This window comes from Chiloscyllium plagiosum, chromosome 2 (assembly GCF_004010195.1).
Source record: "Chiloscyllium plagiosum isolate BGI_BamShark_2017 chromosome 2, ASM401019v2, whole genome shotgun sequence".
In the NCBI taxonomy this organism is placed as follows: domain Eukaryota; kingdom Metazoa; phylum Chordata; class Chondrichthyes; order Orectolobiformes; family Hemiscylliidae; genus Chiloscyllium; species Chiloscyllium plagiosum.
The window spans coordinates 119,050,439-119,073,848 of record NC_057711.1 but is presented as its reverse complement, the minus strand read 5'-3'; the positions used below and the strand labels follow the sequence as shown (position 1 = coordinate 119,073,848).

Below are 23,410 nucleotides of genomic sequence, written 5' to 3'. Positions count from 1 at the left end.
TTAGCCAACCTCCAGTCTTCCGGCACCTCACCTGTGACTATCGATGATACAAATATTTCAGCAAGAGGCCCAGCAATCACTTCTCTAGCTTCCCACAAAGTTCTAGGGTACACCTGATCAGGTCCTGGGGATTTATCCACTTTTATGTGTTTCAAGACATCCAGTACTTTCTCCTCTGTAATATGTACATTTTGCAAGATGTCACCATCTATTTCCCTACAGTCTATATCTTCTATATCCTTTTCCACAGTAAATACAGATGCAAAATACTCATTTAGTATCTCCCCCATTTTCTGCAGCTCCACACAAAGGCCTGATCTACAAAAGAAGAATGGATGAGGTGTGCTAAAAAGTTTTCACTCAGCAAGTGGTTACGGTATGGAATCAAATATGATTGAATTGTTGCATTCAAGAGGGCATTGGATTGTTATTTGGATAAAAATAATGTACAAGGGTACAATGTGGGAGGCGTGGCGGGACAAAAATAGACAATGATGCTCATTTAATAAGCTAGTGCAGGCACGTCAGCTGAATGGCTTCCTGTGCTGAAACACTTCTGTGATTAACAAGGGTTTTAGCAATAATCTTACAACATAAAAAAGGGAATTTCTCATCAGCTCAGTGCTATCTAATTTATTGAAGACTGCAGAGTTTTCAATTCTGCACTCTGTGGAGAAACTTAGAACTACTGACAGAATTCTTGCTTTCAGCATTGAACCGCTTACATTGAGACTCTCCAAATTGCTGTCATTTTTAGAGGAATTACGATAGTTGATTGGTTCACTATCATTAATACTGCAAAATCTGGGCAAAAATACAGATCTTATTTATTTTCTATATCCACAGTTAAAGTAAATAAAGTCATGCTTTCTGCTAAGATGCATGAATCTGTAGCTGTTTACAGTAAAGTCAATTTATGCTGTCAATTGTATCCAAAACAACCCTGTTTACAAGCCTGTGATTACATCAACCACTGTAGAACTCCTTGTGTACAGGAAAAGGTCTTTGAATACTTGTGTATAGTTTATAGACATTAATAAATGTAATAAATAAATTAATTAAAATGTCTTATTTTTGGAACAAGAGTTTAGGCATTGCAAAATCAGATAAACTTAATGCAGAAAAAGGCCATTCAGCCCAACTGGTCCATCTTAGTAAATGTTCTCTACACAAGCCTTCTCCCACTCAAATTCATCTCACCCAGTCAACATCTCCTTGTTATTATTTTCTCCTGTTATGTACTTATCCAGCTTTCCCTAAAACATATTGTTTTTATTCATTTCAACAGGTTCCTGTGATAGTGAGTTTTACATTCTTACTACTCTGAAAAGAGAAGTGTCTACTGAACTCCCTATTGGAGTTAACGTAAATGGCTCATAGTTACAATCCATTGTTGTGGATTCTTCAGACATTTTATCTATGTCTGATCAATCCCTTTGATAATTTAAAGGAATGTAATCGGATCACTCCTCAGCCTTCTTTTCTCTGGACGGTATCACTGAAAACAAATTTCAGAAGCAGCCAAAGGGAAGGAAATAACTTACTGTTGCTATGTGTCCATGAAGTTACCATATCACACCATTCGCCCACTGAATTTGTCTGTGCTCGCACTCGGCATTGGTACTGCTGCTTAGGCTGCAGGCCCTCGATTTCCAGGCTGGACTGGTTTCCGGGAACATCCATGGTAGTGGGCTTTTCTTTACTGTCATTGGCAGCATGGCACTCCACATGGTAGGTGATATCCTCCAGGTTCCCGGCAACTGGCTGCCACTTCAGCCAAAGGGATGTTTGGCTTTTGGGTATAACTTTAAAACCCATTGGAGCAGGAAGAGCTGTAATACCGACACAACCAAGAATAGATACTTTATTGTTTATTAACCATTTACTGTGCGTTAGGCAAAAATGAAATGGAAATGATTAAAACTAAAACTTCCAGTTCTCTTATCCAGGTAGGTTTGAAACACTATGTGAGTGTTGTAAAAAACAGGATGGAAACTTTGCTTTAAAAGCAGTACAAACACTTGTCTCTACTGGTGAAATGGTCAGTTTCAAAAAATGGATGTGTGAACATGTGAAGTCCTAATTTCTTGATGTTGACACTTGTTTATAACAGCAGTTTGTATCTTCAAAATTCGGCTGTCTCTGAGCTATACAGCATGGAAACTGAACCTTAGGCCTAACCCTTCCATACCAACCAGATATTCTAAATAAATCTAATCCCATTTGCCAGCATTTGGCCCATATTCTTCTAAAGACTTCCTATTCATGTACACATCAAATGTTGTAATTGTACCGGCCTCCACCACATCTTCTGGCAGCTCATTCCATACACATACCACCCTCTGTGTGAAAACGTTGCCCCTGAGGTCCCTTTTAAATCTTTCTACTCTCATTTTAAACCTAAACCATCTCATTTTGGATACCCCCACCCCAGGGAAAAGACCTTGTCTATTAATCCTATCCATGCCCCTCATGATTTTATAAACCTCTATAAGGTCACCCCTAAGCCTCTGATGCACCAGGGAAAATAGCCTCACCTTATTTAGCCTCTCCCTATAACTCAAACCCTCCAACTCTGGCAACATCCCTGTAAACCTTTTCTGGACCCTTTCAAGTCTCACAACATTATTCCTATAGCAGGGAGAGTAGAATTGAATGCACCATTCCAAAAGTGGCCTAACCAATGACCAGTACAGTCGCAACATGACCTTCCAACTCCTATACTCAATGCACTGAGCAATAAAGGCAAGCATACCAAACACCTTCTTTACTATCCTGTCTACCCGGAACTCCATTTTCAAGGAACTATGACCTGTAATCCAAGATCTCTTTGTTCAGTAACACTACCCAGGACCTTACCATTAAGTATGTAAGCCCTGCCCTGATTTGCCTTTCCAAAATTCAGCACCTCACATTAATCTAATATAAATTCCAACTGCTACTCCTTGGCCCACTGGTCCATCTGATCAAGATCCCATTTTTACTCTGAGGTAACCTTCTTTGCTGTCTAACATACCTCAAATTTTGGTGTCATCTGCAAACTTACTAACCATACGTCCTATATTCACATCCAAATCATTTATATAAATGATGAAAAGCAGTGGACCCAGCACCAAATCTTGTGCCACACCGCTGGTCTCAGGCCTCCAGTCTGAAAAGGCACTCTCCACCGCCACCCTCTGTCCTCTACCTTCAAGCCAGTTCTGTATCCAAATGGCTAGTTCTCCCTGTATTCCATTCGATTTAACCATACTAATCAGTCTTGACTTGCACCAAGTCCCATTTACCCATTACCTTGTATTTGTTGAGTTACAGTGATTCCTGGTCCAAGAATGCATTGATTTTTACATTCTCATCCTCTGGGTCAAATCCTCCTGTGGCCTCCCAATGCCAGTCCCACAACTCCGAGATCTCTGGTTTCTTACAATTCTGACCCCTCAACTCTTCCATCACTGGCAACTATACCTTTAGATGGCTGAACTGCAGGCTTTGGAATCACCTTCCTAACTCTTTATATTACTCTTTCTCTTCCTTTAACATGTGAGTGAATACCTAGTTCTTTGAGGAGGCATTTGGTCAAGTGTTACAATGCTTTATGATGTTGCTCAGTATCAATTTTCTTTTGAGAATATTTCCGTGAGTTACTTTAGGGTTGAACCTCATTGGAAGTCTCTAAATGCAATTTGTTGAGATTGCACAACCCCCTTTGTCAGCATTAGGAACATAGAAATGAAACAGAAGTTGCTTCAAAGGCTCAGCAGGTCTGGCAGCATCTGTGAAGAGAAATCAAAGTTAACACTTCAGGTCCAATGACCCTTCCTCAGTCGGGTTTTTATGTAGAAATGTAGGTCCCTTTTAAATTGATTGAGAACTGGTGATGCTCATCGAACTTTGTAGTTAAGAGCTGAGTGCAAGGGCTGTCTTGTGGTGCAGAGATTGAGTCCCTAGCCCTGGATCAGGAGGCCCAGGTTCAAATCCCACCTACTCCAGAGGTGTATAATAATATCACTGAACGGGCTGATTAGGAAACGTAGGTTAAATGAGAAAAGATGGATGCTTTCCAATTATACTTCAATTTAGCTCTCTCTGCATTTCTCCCTCACTTTTGATTAATATTTCCTGAATCAGGCTCTGCACATAAATTATTCAATTAAAACAAAATTAATTTATTGTTGGCAGTTAATAGATGAAAAAACCCATTGTGATGAGGAACTAAAATGTGCTCATGTGTGTTGGAGCACTTCTGGATTGAAAAATAACAAAGAGCTGGTTTCTCCCCTCCCCCTCATTTTGATCCTCTTTCTAATCAAGAACCTATCTATTTCTGTCTTAAATACGCTCAATGGCTTAGTCTCTGCAGCTTTCTATGGCAATGAGTTCCACAGATTCACCACACTCTGGCTGAAGAAATTCCTCCTCATCTCAATTCTAAAGGGCTGTGCCTTCATGCTGAGGCTGTACCCTCAAGTCTTAATCTCTCCTACTAGTGGAAACATCCTCTCCATGTCCATTCAAAGCAGGCCTCTCAGTATTCTGTAAGTTTCAATGAGGTTGCTTCCTCATCCTTCTAGATTACATCAATTACAGACCCAGAGTCCTCAATGGTCCTCATATGACAAGCCCTTCATCTCTGGGATCATTCTTATAAACCACCTCTGGACCCCCTCCAAGGACAGCACATCCTTCCTTAGATACAAGAATCAAAACTGCCCACAATATTCCAAATGCTATCTGACCAGAGCCTTATACAGCCACAGCAGTATATCCCTGTTCTTGTATTCTAGCCTCTCAAAATGAATGCTAACACTGAATTTGCTTTCCTAATTGCCAAATTAATCTGCACATTAACTTTAAGAGAATCCTGAACTAGGACTCCTGAATATAGGGAAAGGAAACATTTGGGAAACATTGTTCACAATAGAGTCCATGAGATTTATCAGCAATTACTGAAAACTCCAAGGCAAACCCTGAAGGATTGGCAACCCTATGTAGGAGAGAACCTGAAATGGATCTGAGTGATGTGAGTACTTGACCGTTGTTTTTAAATGGTGTGACCTTCCTTTGAACTGAGAACTGGTCAAGTCAGTGTCAAAGGTCATGGTTAAGTATTTAATGGCATGTGGAGTTTTAATCCCATTGTGTTCACAGAGTTTCCCTCCCCCAGCCGCCTTTCTAATTCCTTCCTGCCTTTCCTTCCTGTGGGTATTAAGTCAACCTAGGATAACATGGTGCTGGTAGCTCTCCAAAATCTATCCAAGTGCCTTATTTTGATTCTGTCTAGACAATAACAGCTTCTTCTACACTGAAGAACATCACAGGCAAATTCAGTTCTAATCTTACTGAGTATTTATGCACTTGCACTATCACAAGGACCCACTGAGTGTGAACCCAGAATTATTGTTCCACACTCTATAACTGGGAGTCACTGGAAAATCCCCTCTGCTCCCCTGATTAAAATCAATGATATCTTTCTAATTCATTGCATTCACAAATTTCAAACACTGCATCAATCATTCTAATTCATGTTCAGTGATGCAGCAACATTTTGCTGACAATATCTGGCACAGAGTATCAACTGAACTATTCATGCAGCAATGATAAGTCAAATTGACAATTTTTAAGTATCACTCAAAAATGTTTGTTTAGAGAAGTTGACACTATAGCAAAAAAATCCAAACAAAATTTACAATGAAGGAACCACACAGCTTTGTGCCTATGGCATTTTACTAAACTGGAGTTCAAATAAAATGCTTGCACTGGCATTTCTGTTGTTAACTGCAACTGATGGTTTAGCAGGAAATTGCCTGAGATAGGTTTTAAAATTAACATCAAGTCTGAACATATCGTTAAACAAGAAATCAATTGCTCTTTGGGGATTTGTGTACATTGTGGAGCTCGTCTGCATGGACAGATGTTAACCCCACATAGCATTAGAGGAAAAAGTGCTTATGTGGGTGCAGGTATGATTTCCACTTCCACTTAGCAGTCAGTCAGAGACACTAACAATCACTGTTTAAACACTACGTCCTCTTCCGGGGGTTCCTACTGTCACTGGACTGACAATCCAGACTTGCAAAAATGTTTCAAATGGGTTTGAATCCCACCATGGCAGATAAAGTATGAATTCAATAAAATCTGGAATATAAAGTCTAATGGTAACCATGGTAAAAAAGTTAGATTGTCGTAAAAACACATCTGATTCACTAATATCCAAATGGGAAGGAAAAGCATCATCCTTCTAGCAAATCATTTGTTTTTTATCAATCGCTAAAAAGTCTCAGAAAAGGAATGAAATCCGAGAGACCACCTCAGCACCATGAACAACAATGGCAAACTCAGTCATGTTGTCAGGACTAACTCCCCTTGCCAACAATTGGAGGCTGATACCAAAATTAGGACAACTGTTTCACAGACTCATCAAGCAACAGCCTGACATTGTCTGTAAGGTATGACCATGAGTATGACTGGCCCAGACATCACCATCACTGTGTATGTCTGGCAGAGCTGGAAGCAGAGTGGCATACATTCAATAAGAATTCCCACACTGATTCCAGACCCTGCCAAGCCTCATGGCACTGTTGTTTATGATGAATTACTCATCTCTGGTACAAATTGTTGGATCATTGCTCCTCCAGGTTGAACAGCTCTTGGAGGAAGCATTGAAAGTGGCAACGGCACAGAATGTACTCTGGGTGAGGGACTTCAATGTCCATCATCAAGAATGGCTTGGTATCATTACTACTGACCAAGCTGGTTGAGACCTACAGGTGTTGCAGTATCACCGTGCTAAATGGGATATACTTTGAACAAATCTAGCAACCCAGACTGGGCATCCATGAATTCCTCAGAGTACAGTCTTTGCCCCAAACAGCTCCAGCAATATCATCAATGATCTTCTTCCATCATTAGGTCAGAAGTAGGGATACTTGCTGATGTTTGAATAATATTCAGCACCATTTGAGAACCCCTCCTCTCCCACAGGTGCTGTTGCAATCTGTGTCCATGTGCAGCAAGACCTGGACCACATCTATGTTTGGGCTGACAAGTGGCAAGTAGCATTCGCGTCACATAAATGTTGGGCAATGGCCATCTTCAACAAGACAGAATCTAACCATCACCAATTCATACTCAAGGGAGTATTTACTACCTGGAGGCAACTGTTGACCAAACTGAGTTGGAACAATTATATAAACATGTTATCTACAAGAACAGGCTAGGAATTCTGGATTAAGTTACTCACCTGTCCACAAACCCAATTCTCTATTGATAAGGCGCAAGTTAGGAGTGTTATGGAGTACTCTGCACTTGCCTGACTAAACAGAGCACCCAAAAGCTTAGCACCATTGAGGACAAAGCAGCCTGCTGTCAGCACCATCCTTCAAAATTCATTAGCAATGAAAACCAACAGCAGTGCATACCATCCACCGTTTGCACTGCACTAACACACCAAGGCTCCTTCCAAACCCATGACCTCTACTACCTGGAAGGACAGTAAATACATAGGAACACAATGCTTCCAAGTTTCCCTCCATGCCACTCATGCTTTCGAACTTTACTTTTGTTCCTTCATTGTTGCTGGATAAAATCATAGACCACCCTCCCTAACAGCACTGAGGTTGTGCCTACATCTCAAGTAGTTCAAGAAAGCAGCTCAACACCAAGTTCTTCAGAAAAATTAGTGAGCAATGAAGCATACATCCCACGAATGAATCAAATTAAGTTAAAATAAGTAATTCCTTTTGATCACAATAGCATCCTAGAGATTCATCTTTAGTTCCTGGAGATTCCTGAAGGTTTGGCAACTAAAGGATATCCCATTTAAGAGTTGGTCTTGCAAAAATCTTTCCCATTTGTATAAAAGTCCTAACATAATGAATAGAATTATTACGAAGCACACACATAGAAGTATTCAGTAATAAAATGTGTGCATTCCATTACTTGGGCAATCAGTCCAGAAACTTGCTACAGGACCAGGATGTCCTTCTCCTCCTTCTCCGGGCCTGCTCAGTTGTATGCACACATTGTACTGGCACATTGGTTGTAGATTGTCCAGCTTCACCAATTCTGATGGATCTGTCACTGAAAGCAAAAAATAATATGCAGATTATTTTGACTAGTCTTCGAGATTCAATGAACCAGTAATGCTGGAATAAAAGGTATGTTTTTCTTTTGTGGTACCAGTTCAGCAAAGTTAAAAATCACATAACACCAGGTTATAGTCCAACAGGTTTAATTGGAAGCACTAGCTTTCAGAGCGCCACTCCTTCATCACAACCACCTGATGAAGGAGTGGTGCTCCGAAAGCTAGTGCCTCCAATTAATCCTGTTGGACTATAACCTGATGTTGTGTGATTTTTAACTTTGTACACCCCAGTCCAACACCAGCATCTCCAAATCAGTTCAGCAATATCTCCCTAATTTGAGACTTCCATCAACTTGAAGGACATGGAAAGCAAATACATGGGGAGCACCACTACCTCCAAAGATGCTGTACTTTTAAATGCCAATCTGTCTTAATATCAGTTATTTAACAAATAAGCATGCATCTTTTTCACTGGCTGTATTTATCTTGCAACATTAATCTTTCTGCAATTATAAATTATACATTCTTTGAAATAAAGATCTCAGTTGACTTCATCTGAATGTTGTATCACCTTGTAAAAGTAACAACATGAAACATTCTGTATATGCCCTATTCATTCCCTTCTTTATTATACACTTTTCAATCTGCTTATAGATTTAAATCACTCTCTTCTGAGATGTATAACAAATTTATTCAGAATCCCATCATTGCTAAATTCCTGCATATTGGGAACCATTCTGACAAAACTGGGCTGCTCAAAGACTTAAGCCTTCTTCCTAAGGAGGGTGCCCAAAACTGAACATGTGAGAGGTTGTTTTGAATCAGGTTTAGAAATGTAGCAACTGAAATTTATAGCTTGCAACTGCTAGCTCACTGATATTGCAGAAGAGGACTAACTGGGAGAGTCTCATCGCCGTAGCATTTCTTTGTTTTATTCTTCTGTGCCTCTGGTGAAGTAGTCCTGCAAATAATTACCTTTATGACTGCTTTTTGAATCTTGTTTTCTTCTGATACAGATGCTGTCTGTACTGTAAAGTGACAATGTCTAATACTCATCAGTTGCTTGTGAACACAGGATGACGTAAATCACTTCAAGATGTTTATAAATTTGTTATATTTCCTCGAATAAAACTGAGGTAAGTAGTTCTCCCTTCCACAGAATTTATTACATGCCACATGTTCCAAGACCAGCATCATTGTTATGTAGATGCAGAGAAATCATTTTAACAGTTAATAGGTTGAAATATTTAATTCCAGTCACATTGCTGTGGAAAGGTTTCAAGATATCCCATGTGCATAACCTCAAGGAAACCTCTTTGAGGAAATTCCGTCAGTAAACAATAAGATTAGTAACAAAATTTTTAAAAGCCTTCCAAATTTTTTGATAATCCTTTTAGTGCTTCATCTTGAAGGGCAAAGGCAGCTGACACAAGAGAGCACCACCACCTGCAGATTTACCTCCAAGCCAAACCATCCTGACTTGGAATTATATCACTGATCCTTTACTATTGCCATGACAAAATTCTGGAACTCCCTTCTTATCAGCACTATAGGAGCACTTACATCCCAGGAACTGCAGCAGTTCAAGAAGGCAGATCACCACCACCTTCTCCAGGGCAACTGGGGATTCACAAAAAATGCTGACCGATGTTCATGTCCATGAATGATTTAGGAGAAAAAGAACCTAACAATTCACTATTCAGCAACTTGAAAATGATTAAAATAAAAATTAATTATTCTATTGATCTGCAGAATCCTCTTCCATATCCAACAGAACAAGTCCCTGCTCAGGTAGATGTGAAAGATCCCATGGGGTATTAGTTAGCACTATCACGGAGGGAGTCCTACCCAGAATCCTTGTAATATTCAACACCTAGCAATCATGTAAGTAGCTGGTCATTGCAGTCTGTGGCATTTGTTGTAAGTAAATTGTCTGTTTCATTTCATACATCACAAAAGTAACCACTCTTTAAGAATATGCTATTGACATTATGAAATATTGTGAGGTTGTGAAAGGTAATATTATATTTCCGGTCTTTCTTTGTCTCACCAGTTCAACTAATTGTTTCCTAAGCATCAGATAAGATCTATTGATGCAAATGTTCCTCTTCGCCACAAGAGAGGAAGGGGGTTATTTAGCGAAGCAAATCACAACCCAATACAGAACCGTCCCCAACACAAAATTTTAATCTGGGAACCCCTCCTGATCTCAGACCTCCCTCCATTCAACAAGGGATCCCAGGATACAGAACTCATTTACAGGTCTCGAGGTCTGCAGAACAGAAATAGGTCCTTCAGCCCATCAAGTCTGCACCAGCCAAAAACAACCACCTAACTATTCTATGTCCCCGCCCTTCATAATTTTATATATTTTAATCAAGTCCCACTTAGTCTCCTCTGCTGCAAGGAAAATAACTCTAGACTATCCAATCTCTCTTCATAACTAAAATTCTCCAGCCCAGGCAGCATTCTGACATATCTCTTCTGCACCCTCTCCAGTACAATTGCATCCCTCCTATGGCTAATCAACATTTTACACAATTCCAGCAAAACCTTCCTGCTCTTTAAACTCTTATGCCTTGTGCTAATAAAGGCAAGTATCCCTAAGTTGCCTTAGCAACTATATCTACCAATCTCACTACCTTAAGGGACTGGCGGTTATGCATACCAAATCCCTCTCAACCTTGGTGTTTCTCAGCGTCCAACTGTTCATCACATATTTGCTTGCTTTGTTTATCCTTCCCAAGTGCATCACCTCATGTTTATCTGGACTGAATTCCATCTGCCACTGACCAGCCTGTCTATATCTGTTTGTAAGCTAAGCTATCCTCCTACTTATCACCCCACCAATTTTTGTATCATCTATGTACTTACTGATCAACATTGCCACAATCAAGTCTACATCATTTACATATACCACACGCAGCAAAAGCCTCAACACTGACCCCTGTGGGATCCCACTGCACACAGGCTTCCAGTCACAAAAACACTTCTCAACGATCACCGTTTGCTTCCTGCCACAAAGCCAGTTCTGTATTCAAATTGCCAAATTTCCTTGGATTCTATGGGTTCATGCCTTCGCTATCAGTCTCCCATGCAGAACCTTATCAAAAGTCTTGCTGAAACTTTGGCTTTTGAGAGCGGCATGGTGGCACTGCTGCCTCACAGCACCAGAGACCTGGGTTCAATTCCCACCTCAGGCAACTGTCTGTGTGGAGTTTGCACATTTCTCCCTGTGTCTGCGTGGGTTTCCTCCGGGTGCTCCGGTTTCCTCCCACAGTCCAAAAAATGTGCAGGTTAGGTGAATTGGCCATGCTAAATTGCCTGTAGTGTTAGGTGAACGGGTAAATGTAGGGGAATGGGTCTGGATGGGTTGCTCTTTGGATGGTCGGTGTGGACTTGTTGGGCCGGAGGGCTGTTTCCACACTGTAAGTAATCTATCTAATCAAGTCCAAGTAGACTACATTGAATGCATTGCCCACATCTACATACTTGATTATCTCTTAAAAAGAATTCAAATCAAGTTGGTCAGACAAGACCTCCCCTTAACAAAACCATTCTGACTATTCTTGATTAGTCCCTGCCTCTCCAAGTGCAATATAATCCTGTCCCTCAGAATTGCTTCCACTCAAATTAAACTGATAGACCTACAATTTACTAGTTTATCTCTCTCCCGTCTTGAATAACAGCACCACACTAGTTGTCTTCCAATACTCTGGCATCTCTCCTGTGGCTAGAGAGGAATTGAAAATTATTGCCAATGCCCCTATTATTTCCTCCCTTGTCTCACTCAACAGCCTCAACTCATCCACTACATCTGACCCTGAAAATTTATCAGCTTAAAAGCCTGCTTGACTTCTATAATACTAACTTGTGACAACATTTTGAGACATTAGGTCTAACAGTTAATAAATTACATCAAATATATATCATCCAATGGAAAATTACCAGTTCCAAGAATTTTATGAATTAAAATTCCTTGCCAATCCAACTGTGTTGTTAATTTTTATAACTAGTTCCCTTCTCTCCAAATTCAATTCTAATAACTTTGCCAGAAAATTGGAACTGAAATCCATTACTAATTCAAAAATAGAAATAACTAGAGAAATTCAACAGGTCTGGCATAGTCTGTGGAGAGAAAACATAGTCGATGTTTCGAGTCCAATGGCCATTCTTCAGAACTGATTGCAGCTACGAAGAGGTTGGGATATATGCTGCACATAGGCTGGAGGGAGGTGGGGAAGGGGTAAACCATGGATGGAGATGGAGCCTAGGCAAGAGAGCAAAGCAGTTGGGCAGACAAATGAATGGATCTCCCTAACTCACTATGAAAGAAAATCTGCAAATGAGGACCATCAGTGGGTGAATATGTGTTGGCTGTGGTGAAAGCAGCCCATGTGATGTCAGAACCTGTTGTATGGGGTGGGGAAAGCATGTGGAAGAGGTTGCTCAGTTCCTAAAATTATTGAACTTGATTTGGAATGCTGAAAGCTGCAGGGTCTCCAAGCATCTCAGGAATGCCAACATTTAGAAAATCCGTTCCTAACAGGATACTTGCTGCCATTGTCAGCAAATTAGATCCAAGTCTGCTGCCAGAGCCAGTCCCCTGGACCCCGGCTTGTTGCCAATGTCATAGCCCAGAACCTAATCCACTCCCAATGCCTGCTTTCCACCAAACCTGATCAAATCTGCACATTTTAATGTGATATCCGCTCTTACACACAGTAGACTCAACCAACAAGGCAGCAACCTCATGGTGTGGCAATTTTTGAATATATGAAACTGAGTGATGATTAAAAACATTCTGGATATGAACAAAATCAATGAGATTTTTATATTCTTCATTGAGTCCTTATTATTAATATGCCCCAACTGTTCATCCATTTCATTTGACAATGTGCCAACTTAAAGCAACAAAATTACAGATAATGACTCTAAATAAGGAGGGACCATGAAGAAATCATTTCTTACCTTCAATTGATGACCATGACTCCAAAGCTCCAGCCGGTTTGTAAAGCAGTCTTGTTAGGATGATTGGTCCATCTCCAATATGTGGCTCAACATTGGCCTTGACAATAATAAATCGAGTGCCACTATTGGTTTTAGTTGGTGGGGTCTGTGGTGAAGGAGGGACTGTCGGAAATGGACATTTAGCAGTACGTTAAGGCATACTCATGGAAATATGTTGAAGAAGCCTGTCTTGGAGGCGCACCAAGAGGAAGCAAGGCAGTACACAATAAAACATTTTGAATATTGCTCATGAGACAGATGTCACTGAAGACTTTGTCTTGCACTCATCAGGCACTAACTCAAAAATGTCAAATTTCAAATGACCACTAGACAATTTATTCTGCAGGTAAAAAAAGTCCTGAATTGTGAGCAAGTTCACTTTGATTGGCTGAGAGTTTGTCATGAACTATTTCCAGGAACTATAGGTTTCACAATCTCTTGGGTATCTTTTTAAAAATGCGCAAGGCTATAACATATTTCTTTTGCTTGTCTATTAATTAGCATCTATTATGTTGCTTCTAGAGAGTACAAATGCTCTGTGTTATAAAGCTGGCTGATTGTATTGAATTGATTGTTATTGTAACTATTAGTGCACTCAGTATTGTTGAGAAAGTTGTGTCCAGTTGCCATGTCACATTTAACAATCGACATTTTGTTATAGAAACAAACTGTTCTGTGAAGAACACTAAACATTTTACTTTGACTTAGTTCCACTGCGATATGGGCATGTTAGAACAACAACTGAAGGGAGGATGTTATAAAAGGCTGTTAATTTATAGTTGATGAAAATATGCAACATTATTCCTGGGAACATAATTCAGAATACGCATGCAGACTTTGGATATGGGAGCTACTAGACGCAGACAAAGTAAAATAAAAATAAAAGTGAAGATCAGTAGTTACGATGTAATGCACTAGATGAGATAGGTATCAGATTGTGGGATTTGTCACTGAAAGACACATTGTGACAAGACCATTTGCTTGGTTTATTGACAATTTCAATATTGATGGTAATGGCTTTGTCTAACTGTTTTCAAGAAGTTCTAGAGATAAAGTTTAGGTACATTGCAGCACAACTCTAGTGCCACATGTATTACTTTATGGGGTTTAATATGAATTTTGTTAATTCCAAAACAAAGTTTGAATGAGTGGAAGGCAGCAGCAGTGGCAGGATACCAGGTCGTGTTTTACATTTTGCTGTTCTTGAAGTTAACTCTTTGTAAGGGCAGGGTCATACAATAATGTATGACTAAAGGATTTCAGCAATAAAATTGTATTTACTGTAAAAATATCGAGTGATTACTGTAAAATACACGGATTACTGTGCACACTTCTGACCTTCATGTAATAAGAAGGAAAAGGAGGGACTGGAGAATGTGCAAAAGAGATCAACAGGAATAATACCAGAATTGGGATGTTATAACCATCAGGAAAGTTTTAACAGGTTGGGGGTCTTCTCCCCTAATGAGTAGGCGGAGAAATGACCTGATATAACTCTTTAGAATGATTAAAAAATTTGATAAGGTAGACATTGAGAACATGATTCCAATTTTGGGTGAAACCCATGAAAATGGGGTGCATGAATATAAGATAGTCACTAATAAATCCTTTTGGGGTTCTGAAATGTCTTAACTAGAAGAATGGTGAGAACATGGAATGACAACCATAGAGGGAGTGGTTGTAGAAAATAGTATAAACGAATGAAAGGGAAGTTTAATAAAAGATGAGGGGCAAAGACATTAAAAATTACACTATTAGGCTGAGAAGAGGAGAAGGTTGGAGGAGGCTTGTAAGGTTATAGAAACCAGCATAGGCCAGTTGGACAGAATGACCTTTTCCTGTGCTGTGTAAGTCTATGTAACAATAACCTACCTTTGACGGACACTTTAAATGGTCTCACAGCAACTCTAGCTGGTGTCTTGACACGGCACATCCACTTTCCTGAATCTTTTGGTGATATTTTCAACACTTTGAAGAACGTTATGGTCTGTTTGACTGGATGCATGATTGTTTTTGTGGTTGTAGGCTGAAACAGAATTACATAGACAGTGTAAGGCTTGATGGTAAACACATCAATCTTTCTTAAGTATACATCAGAAGGGAAGTATTCAAAAGGCTACTTTCTGCAAAACACTTTAACAGGGCCTGAACTGGTTTGCTGCAAAGTTCAACATCTGGAGTTTAATTAATTATCAGCATACAGGAAATGGATCAAACTGTGCTGAGCAGAGTTAAATTATTTATCGTGCAACAGGACCAGAGGAGGAGGTGAAGGGAGATCTTTTATGCAATAAATTGTTATGATCTGGAATGTGCTGTCTACAAGGTCAGTCTATACAGCACGTTAACAAGATAAGTAGATAAGTACTTGAACAGAATATACTTACAAGACTATGGAGAATAGGGGAGTGAGATTAATTGGACAGCTTTATCAAAGAGTCAGCAGAGTCATGATGGGCAAATGGTCTCCTTCCATGTTATCTCATTCAGTGATTATATCAATGAGAATTTCCTCACAATCAAGTTGAAACAAAAAACTGATTATTTAATAAAACGTAAAAATGTATTCTCTATATTAGTTTTGTGTTCTTACCTTTAATAATGTTGCATTTAGTCCCTAAATTTCAGCTAAACCAACAGAAAACATAACTGCACAGGTTGCACATTTATATCTTTCCAACTTTGATGCAAGTGCAGTCAGTTATAATGAACTGAAACACTTGAAACAATTTGCATCCTTTTATTACATCGATCAGGAAAAATATCAGGCCCTGTAATCAGCTGAAATATGGGCAAAATGAGCAATGTAAATCAATCAAACTGCATTTTAGGAATAATAGTCACATAATTGAATGAATTGAACACTATTCGCACTTTGAACACATTTCGTGTGGATTCCTTCACAATCCATTGTCTTACAGGTGTTTTTTCAAAATATTGTGCTTGGTTGTTTTGCTCAATAAGGAATTGAGTTAAAACTTAAATGTATTAGTTTTTGATAATACTGTTTGTTCTTCACATTTCTTTTGGAAAGCTAATTCTGTCAGAATGCAGGCATGGCAATTAATTCAAAGTTATCTCTCTGTCTCTTTTGTAGTGTGCTAGAAACCTAAGAGGTGGGATTTAGTTTCATTCCATTTTTGAAACAAGCAGAACATTTGAGTTTGAGCAAGTGGCTAGAGATACATGCAAAAGAAGGCTTTAGTGTCTGCAAGCAACTGTGGCCACAGAGTATGGGCATACTATATACCATGGACAGCATAAGCATTTATTTTAGATCTGCCAAATGGACACAGAGCAAACAAAACTGTCAATAAAGTTTAAAGTATTCATAACCACAAGTATCCGGAATCACTCTCATTATATGTTTATTTCAACCATTCTACCCTCAGTGGTTCTGTTTCATCTGTAACCCTGAACCTTTTTCTTCTTTATTCCTGCACATGGTATGGGTGCCACTGGCAAGGCCAGCATTTGTTGCCTGTCCCCAGATGGTCTTGAACTGAGTAGCTGGCTGGGGTATTTCAAAAGACACTTAAGAATCAACCATGTTGCTATGAGTCTGGAGTCATATGTAGGAGAAAGTGAGGACTGCAGATGCTGGAGTACCAGAGTTGAAAAATGTGATGCTGGAAAAACACAGCAGGCCAGGCAGCATCCGAGGAGCAGGAGAATCGACGTTTTGGGCGTAAGCCCTTCTTCAGGAATGAGGCTGGTGTGTCAAGCGGGCTGAGATAAAAGGTAGGGGGGGATACTTTGAGGAGACAGGTCGCCTACTTGTGGAACGTTTCAGAGAACACCTCTGGGATACCCGCACCAACCAACCCAACCATCCCATGGCTGAACACTTTAGCTCCCCCTCTCACTCCGCCAATGACATGCAGGTCCTTGGCCTCCTCCATCACCAGACCCTGGCCACATGACATCTGGAGGAAGTGTGCCTCATCTTCCCCCCAGGAACCCTCCAACCACACGGGATGAATGTAGATTTCTCCAGCTTCCTCATTTCCTCTTCCCCCACCTTATCTCTGTCCCAACCCTCGGATTCAGCACCACCCTCTTGACCTGCAATCTTCTTCCCGACCACTCTGCCCCAACCCCCTCTCCGGCCTATCATCCTCACCTCCTTCTATCTATCGTATTCCCAGCACCCCTCCCCCCTATCTTTTATCTCAGCCCGCTTGTCACACCAGCCTCATTCCTGAAGAAAGGCTTATGCCCGAAACCTCGATTCTCCTGCTCCTCGGATGCTGCCTAGCCTGCTGTGTTTTTCCAGCACCACATTTTTCAACTCTGGAGTCATATGTAGCCAGGTAAGGATGGCAGATTTCCTTTTCTAAAGAAAATTAGTGAACTAGTTGGGTTTTTGCAACAGACAGCTGTACATAGTTAGCAATACCAGGACTAGCTTTAAATTTCAGATTTATTAACTGAACATGTTGGTGCATACATTGGTATAGTCTGAATCCACATGGGCCACAAATTACTAGTTCAGTAGACTACCATTATGCCATCATCTCTCCATCTCACAAAATTAGTCATGATTCAGTGGTGTGACAATACTATGGCTTTAGTAGGTGTATTTTGTCCGTTTTTAATGAAGAAAGGTTGAGACAGAGGTGGTGAGCAGTCTGCTCAATGCCAATAAATTGAACAGCTTGTGAGGCCTTAATTTTTTTTCTTTAAAGTTGGAATAATAGAAGCAGCCGGAATGGGTGGGGTCAAGCTCCCACAGAACCAGGATTTTTAGTTAGCTTTGAGTAGCTATGTCTTGAAGCTGGATGTGAAAGCTTTTATTTCTCTCTCTGTTACTGCTGGAATACTCCTCTTGCTGCTAGAACTGCATGTGAGACAATCTATGTTATTGAAATTGCCTTTTGCCAAGGGTGTGCTAATGGGATGTTACAAAATTGGAACAGTTAATGAGTAGTTTATTACTTTGTTAAGTATTTCATAACCCCAAACTAAGCTAGTCCCACCTACCTGCTCCTGGCCTATATCCCTCCAAACCTTTCCTATTCATGTACTTATCCAATTGTCTTTTAAATATTGTAATTGTGCCCACACCCATCACCTCCTCAGGAAGTTTATTCCACACGTGAACCACCATCTGTGTTAAAAAGCTGCCCCTCATGTCTTTTTAAAATCTCTCCCCTCTCACCTTAAAAAATGTGTCCCCTGGTCTTGAAACTACCTATCCTAGGGAAAAGATGCTTACCATTAACCCTATCTATACCCCTCATGATTTTATAAACTTCTATAAAGGCACTTCTCAACCTCCCACACTTCAGTAGAAAAATGCCCCAGCCTACCCAGCCTTTTTTTCTAACTCAAATCTTCCATACCTGTCAACATCCTGGTAAATCCCTTCTGAACCCTCTCCAGCTTAATAATATCCTTTGTATAACTGAGCGACCAGAAAAGAATGCTTATTCCAGAAGAGGCCTCACCAATGTGCTGTACACCCTCAACATGACTTTCCAACTCATATACTCAAAGGTCTGAGCAAGTAAGGCAAGCTTGCGAAACACCTTTTTAACCACCCTGCCTATATATGACACAAACTTCAAAGAATTTTGCGTCTAAACCCCTGGGTCCCTCTGTTCTACAACACAACCCACCTTACATCATCAGTAAATGGCCTGTTATGTCTGGCCTTACAATGGAAGGCATGTTATTGATGAAGCAGTTAAGAAAGAGGTGGTGGCACAGTGGTCATGTCATTGGACAAGTAATCTTAAACCCCAGATCAATTTTTTAGGGAAAAGGATTTGAATCCCACCATGGCAGATGAAGAAATTCACATTCAGTAAAATATCTAGAATAAAAAGCTGGCCCAAAGTCAACCATGTCAATCATTGTTAAAAATCCACCTGGTTCACTAATGTCCTTTAGGGAAGAAAATCTACTGTCCTTTAACTAGGCTGCTCTACCTGTGACTTTAGATCCACAACAATGTGGGTATCTCTGAACTGCCTTTGAGGCAATTGTGATGCAAGATGAATACTGGCCTAGCCAGCAACACCCACATCCCACTAATGAATTGTTTAAAAAAAATCTCTTGCAATGATGTCTTAGTACAGAGATGATTGGTCTCCAATCACCATCACCCAGCTTCGTGTTAGGCATGATGATAATTAGTTGAAAGAGATTTTTATTGCCTTCAATTTTTCTAGGTTGCGTTGATGTCTCCTTTGTCAAATGCTACCTTGATATGAAGTGAAACTGTTGCCCATGGAATTAAACTAAGAGTAATTGCATTTCAGGAGTCATTGATTATCATAACATCAGAAAACAAAGTGACACCAGCGTACTTTAGGAGAAACTTGAGAACACAAGAGGAAGAAGAGAATCATATGGTAATTCAGTGCATTATGGTGGGATAAAGCTTGTGTGGACATCGTTGGGCTGAATGTTTCAGTGATGTAAATTCTATGTAAAATGAGGATTCTGTCTCGTTTATGAAAGAAATTCCATTCAGTTGATTCTGGATTCTCACCAGATCTCTGGAGATAAACAGTAATATTGTGAATTGACAAGACTTCAATCCTCCTTACAGATATCAGAAACCCAATATGTAGGGACTTATAAGAGGTAAGCACCAACCCATTAAGCAAGGGCATCAAGCAAAGTGGTATTGAGAGAGCTGTAGAAACCTGTTACTCTGCTCAGATACTTACATTTACTTTACTCCCATGGGGTGTAAGGAGCTGAATGTCACCATGCACTAGCAGTGGATATCCTGTTGCAGTACAGTTGAGTTCTAAGGTCACTCCAGCATTTGCCTCAATGCTGCTACTAGGACTGACCAACTGAAAAGGGACTTCTCCAAAACCTGCAAAGCAAAATAGGATTTCACAAATTGCAGGACTATTTTTTCGATAAAAAATTCTGTAACGAGTGCTGGAGTCAGGGTGCAGGGGTTGAGCTCCTCTTCAAGGGTAATCTAGCAGTGTAGATTCTGAACACAGGATGGACAGTGGCTGCGGACATATCGGTGATGGCCCCTGTATGCCAAAGTAACTGTAGTTTTTAAAGTTCAGGAGGGATTAGCACTGGAAGCCATCATGAGGCACATTCTTACGCCAGCAATTTCAGGGCCAGTAACAGATGTAAAGTAAAAGGGAACGTGAACTGAACCATATTTGGATGCTGTCCTCTTTTCAATTAATCCCTCCTGTGTTCCACTCTATCATGATATTCCCTTTTGTTCTTCCTCCACCATTCTTTCTAGGTTTCTGTATTTGCTTAAAACACAGTTAGATTTCTAACTTACTTCTGTCCTGATTAAAGATAATTGATGTGAAACCTGTTTCAGTATTATTTGATGCTGTGTGGCCTGTTGAATTGATCCAGCTGCTTTTTCTTTAAGACAAGATTAATCCTCTGGTGCTGCACAAGCAGCCTTACCTTAGATGTGAATCTTCACTGTTGCTGGATTAAAATCTTGGAAATCCCTTCCTAACACCTCTGCAGGTGTTCCAACATAAGAGTCATAGAGGCACGGAACAGACCATTCGGTCCAACTCGTCATGCTGACCAGATATCCTAAATTAATCTAGTCCCATTTGCCAGAACTTGACCTATACCCCTCTAAACACTTCCTATTCATATACCCATCCAGCTGTCTTTTAAATGTTGTAATTGTACTAGCCTCCACCACTTCCTCTGGCAGCTTATTCCATACATGGGCCACCCTCTGCGTGAAAAGGTTGTCCCTTAGGTGTCTTTTATATCTTTCCCCTCTCACCTCTAAGCCTATATTCTCGAGTTCTGGACTCCCTCACTCTAGGAAAATACCTTGTCTATTTACCCTATCCATGCCCCTCATGATTTTATAAACTTCTATAAATCTCAGCCTTTGACATGCCAGGGAAAACAACCCCAGCCGTTTCAGTCTCTGCCTTTAGCTCAAACCCTCCAACCCTGGCAATATCCTTGTAAATCTTTTCTGAACCCTTTCAAGTTTCACAACATCCTTCTGATAGGTGGGAGACCAGAATTGCTCACAATATTCCAGAAGTAGCCTAACCAATGTCCTGTACAACCGCAACATGAAGGACTGCAGCAATTCAAGAAAGCAGGTCACTAGTGCATTCTCCACAGTAGTTAGGAATGAACAACAAATGCTGGCCTAGCCAGTAATGTCCTTGAGTTGTATAGAGCATGCATGCGCAAGGAGGAAGCCAACATCATTGATAAACGATAGAAAGCACCAGCCAGTTTCAAACACAGTGCTGCAGGAATCATATGTATGAAAAGGTTCTTGAAATTTGAATTTTTAGAAATATATACAGTATGCATTTCACTCCATGCCATCCTCTTCATCACTGAATGAAACAAAGGCTGGCTCCTAATGTTGGCCTTCCTCCACTCCAGGTACAGTCTCCCACCGCTCCAGAGAAGGGAAAGCTTCACTTTGTGAGCCTCAGCCCTTCACGTTATGACTCCCATAACCTTGACCCCAGCCTCCCCAGTGCCCATATCAGAAGTGCATGCATGGATGCTGACATCACCGTGCACGGGATTGGTGATGTCATGTGTAGACACTTCCTGTGGCCTGTTTTGTCATAGCATTGGCTGTGTCTGAACACACGCGAGGGCTATTTTGGCATTATGAGTGCACACTCTGTTGGAAATGTAAACACTGACCAATGTTTCAATCCCAGAGAGGCATTATACATAACCCAATGTGTTCTCATTCAATCTTTCAAAGCAGGCTGTGATTCAGTAGTGGAATGACAATCCTGCCAATAATTATTTTCTCATATATAAAAACCTCAATTTGGGTTACATCATAACTTGAGGAGGTTATTCAGCCTCTCCTCATTCCTTAAACCTGTCTATCTATGTCACATTCCTTTTTCTAAATTTGCATGTAGCCCTTTGTGACATTACCTCCACGTAAGTTGCACTCGTTGACATTTTTGTTATTCTGTAATTTTGCTTTACCTTCCTTCTCACAGTGTAGGCCTTGCCATCCAACAGGACACAGGCATCCTTCAAAGCGATCACATTCTCCACCATTAACACAATCACACTTGAGCCGACAGTCAGCCCCATAAAAACCAGGATCACAGGCTAAAAGCAAACAAAAAAGCTCAGTAAAAACAATTTTTCATAACAAATCATGGTCAACAAAGTGAACTTTTGAAGGACCCTCTCAAAAGTCTGGAGTATGATTGAATATTTTAATTCCATAACAGTTCGGAGAACTTTCAATAACATCACAGCATAATGACCAAATGGCCAAAACATCTGTTTCATGCAAATAACGAAATACAGACATAGTGACAGTTGTGCTTTTCCAATTATGAATTTTTCCCAAGACAGAGGCAGCAAGTGTGAATATAAACAGCAGTTATGATATAAGAGGCAATAGATATAATAACGTATTTTTTTCTGTTACTGGGGGTTAGAAGATAAGAGTTTTACTGATGCACAATGAGTGTTTACATGTCAACTTTCACTCTCACATTATATTAGTTGATCTCCCCAAACTAATTTTGAGGTTTATATTTTTTTTTAATTTATAAGCTTTTGGAAACTAATGGACATACTAAATTATTTTATGAAGTAAATTTTGTGTCACTAATGAAGAGATTTCTTTGTCATAGGCTGTACAGAATCAAAGAGTATGTGATCACTTTCAGGATTTTTGGAATAAATTTTAGCATTTGATATTTAGAGTTGAGTGTCATGGTTTACTAGGTAAAAGCAATGCCTGCAGATGCTGGAAACCAGATTCTGGAGTAGAGTGGTACTGGAAAAGCACAGCAGTTCAGGCAAGAGGAGGGTAGAGTGGATAGGTGGGAAAGAAGATGGGCTGGTAGGACAAGTCATGGGGACGGTGCTGAGCTGGAAGTTTGGAACTGGGGTGAGGTGGGGGAAGGAGAAATGAGGAAACTGGTGAAGTCCACATTGATGCCCTGGAGTTGAAGTGTTCCGCGGCGGAAGATGAGGCGTTCTTCCTCCAGGCGTCGGGTGGTGAAGGAGCAGCAGTGAAGGTTTACTGCCTTTTTACAACAACTGTACCTTGATCACACTGAAGTCCTTTCCATCCAGTAGCACAAGAGCAGCCATAAGGGGCAGGTAAGCAGAACATAGAGAAATGACAAGTTCCTCCGGTACATGGTGTGCAGTTTCTCCCGTATGTATTTTGCCCACATGCTAGAAGTCAAAGAATTTTAATGAGGTACAATCAGTGTGAAGTCGATGCAAATTGCTCAATGAACGACAGATTTATGTTCTAGTGAAGAGCATTCCAGCCCCCTTGTCTTTGTCAGCTCTTTGCTGGAACAATGCAAGCCTAATATC

The 23,410-nt window shown here is 40.4% G+C and overlaps 1 protein-coding gene across 1 annotated transcript in view; it reads right to left on the bottom strand.

Annotated features, from left to right (window-relative positions):
* Positions 1-23,410, bottom strand: part of tek (TEK tyrosine kinase, endothelial) — a 121,087-nt gene that overhangs the window by 47,396 nt on the left and 50,281 nt on the right. Inside the window, exons 6-12 of the mRNA XM_043717289.1 lie at positions 23,129-23,263; positions 22,046-22,174; positions 19,774-19,928; positions 14,966-15,119; positions 13,055-13,216; positions 7,939-8,079; positions 1,545-1,832 (exon numbers count right to left, since the gene is read on the bottom strand). Coding sequence (XP_043573224.1) covers positions 1,545-1,832; positions 7,939-8,079; positions 13,055-13,216; positions 14,966-15,119; positions 19,774-19,928; positions 22,046-22,174; positions 23,129-23,263 — 1,164 coding nt within the window. The remainder of the gene's footprint in view (positions 1-1,544; positions 1,833-7,938; positions 8,080-13,054; positions 13,217-14,965; positions 15,120-19,773; positions 19,929-22,045; positions 22,175-23,128; positions 23,264-23,410) is intronic.